This window comes from Neomonachus schauinslandi, chromosome 9 (assembly GCF_002201575.2).
Source record: "Neomonachus schauinslandi chromosome 9, ASM220157v2, whole genome shotgun sequence".
Classification (NCBI taxonomy): Eukaryota; Metazoa; Chordata; class Mammalia; order Carnivora; family Phocidae; genus Neomonachus; species Neomonachus schauinslandi.
Window position 1 is genome coordinate 4,454,216 of NC_058411.1, and position 2,070 is coordinate 4,456,285.

General features: G+C 57.6%; 1 protein-coding gene across 2 annotated transcripts in view; it reads right to left on the reverse strand.

The window, feature by feature from the left end:
* Window positions 1-245: 245 nt before the first annotated feature.
* The window catches only part of WDR25 (WD repeat domain 25), a 139,181-nt gene continuing 137,356 nt past the window's right edge, over window positions 246-2,070 (reverse strand). Inside the window, exons 6-7 of one of the 2 annotated variants that reach the window (XM_044917903.1) lie at window positions 1,380-1,520; window positions 246-745 (exon numbers count right to left, since the gene is read on the reverse strand). In XM_044917903.1, the coding sequence (XP_044773838.1) occupies window positions 524-745; window positions 1,380-1,520 (363 nt within the window). In that variant the 3' untranslated portion in view covers window positions 246-523. The remainder of the gene's footprint in view (window positions 746-1,379; window positions 1,521-2,070) is intronic. The other variant, XM_044917904.1, reaches the window with a different exon arrangement.

Here is a 2,070-nt window from a genome sequence, read left to right on the forward strand (position 1 = left end):
TTGGTGGGGAAAGGGAGGCAGCCTGGGCCCTACGACACTGGTGGGGACTGCCATGCTCCCACATGGAGTTCCTGAGGGCAGCTCTCAGACCCAGAGCCCCCACAGGCCCCTCATGGCCCCGGGAGTCAGGTCCATCGGCAGGATCAGCAGAGGGGGGCTGCCCCATCTCAAGCTCCCACTGGTCTGTCTCGGAGCCCCAGAAGGCCTGGGAGGGGGCAGGTGCAAGGAAGCTGCCAACACATATGTGTCGCTAAAATAACCTAAGAAATAGCAAAACACTCATGTTTATTGAGCACCACCAACAACCTGCCAGGCACTTCCGCTAATGCGGTCCTTACAACCCTGAGGCAAACAGATCTCTGTCCCCATTTTACAGATGTGGAAACTGAGGCTCAGTGTGGTGGAGGTAGCCTCCACCCAGCTTTGATCAGAGGCAACCTCAGTGCTTCCTCACACCCACCCACCCCAAGGAGGAATGGGAGCCCAGGGCCGGCCGGCATCCGGAGGCTCTGAACGAGGAGGCTCAGTGCCAGATCTTAATGTCGCCCTCCCAGGAGCAGGTGGCGAGGACAGAGGGCAGCACAGGGTGGAAGGTGGTGCCCACGCAAGCCTGGGCATGCCCTTGCAGCATGCGCGCCCGGCTGGCAGTGCGGAAGCTGTACAGCAGGACCCGGCCGTCGGCACTGCCCGTCACCAGCAGGTCACCGTCTGGGGAGCACTCGCAGCCCACCGAGTATCCTTCTACCTGCAGAGGGCAACACAGAGGGTGAGCAGGCCACACAACAGCAGCTCCTGCAGGCAGCCCGTGAGGGGGGCTATTACACCCATCCTACAGAGGAGCAGCCGGAGGCTCAGGGCTAGCCACCCAGCATCCCCAAAGCCAAGGCCCGAGCTCCCCCCATAAGCCTGGGGTCCCAGCATGGATCCTGTTTCACGAAGCCAGTTTAGTGGAATGCAGCTGGAACAGCTTTTGCATAGCTGACTGTGCCTGGCCTCACGAACAGCCACTGAGTCCCTGGCCCCTTCTGCCCCAGTGAGGCAGGCCTCAGTGGGGAAAGGGGACAGATGCAGAAATGGCCCCCACCCCTGTTCTGTCCTGTCTTCCCTCCCCCACCCCCATGACCTGTCCATGTGAGCCATTAAGTCAGGGAAAACCTTTCCTGCCCAGCACCTGAGGCCTGGAGATAGAACCAGATGTGGCCAAGGGCCGTCAGTGAACACCAGGCCACGTGGTATGTGGTCACCTGGGAAACAGAAAACGGAATCTACCCAGAAAGAGGGTCTGTGCACTCTGGGGCCCCAAGTCCACTGCTGATGTTGTCTGGCAGGCGGCTCTGGGGCCAGGGCTCCTCTCGACCTGGGGGACAGGAACACGGTACCTTGTGCCCTTCGTAGCGCCGCCTCCTGCTCATCCGGTAGGGCCACACAGCGGAAAAGAGGGCCAGGTAGTTGCCATTGGTCTGCGCCAGGAACACAGGCTCCCGGGGGTGCAAGGTGAGACTGGGGCAGGTGTATCTCTCCTGAGAAACAGTGAGGCCACAGAGAGGGTGGAAAAAGCTCCCAACTGGGCCTCTGCCTCCAATAAACATGCCACCCAGCACTCTACTCCTGGATCCTTGTGTCCAACCCCAAACCTGGGCTTAGGGGTCTGTTTCCCAGGCCTGCTATAACAAAATGCCACAGACCTCATGGCTTAAAACTACAAACATTTATTCTCTTAGAGTCCTGGAGGTCAGAAGTCTGACACGGGTCTCACTGGGCTAAAATCAAAAGTGTCAGCAGAGCCGTGTTCCTTCCGGAGGTTCTGAGGGTAATCTGTTTTCTTGCCCTTCCTAATATCCCTTGGTTCATGGCCCTAGTGGTGGACTGAAAAATGGTCCCCCAAACTACATCTATGTCCTAATTCCTGGGACCTGTCAATGTCACCTTATATGGCAAAAATGTGGAGGGGGTGTCTTTGCAGATGTAATTAAGTTAAGCTTCTTGAGGTGGGGATATTATCCCCTATTACTGCCCTAAATGCAATCACATGTGTCCTTATAAAAGGAAGGCAGGAGATCAGACACACAG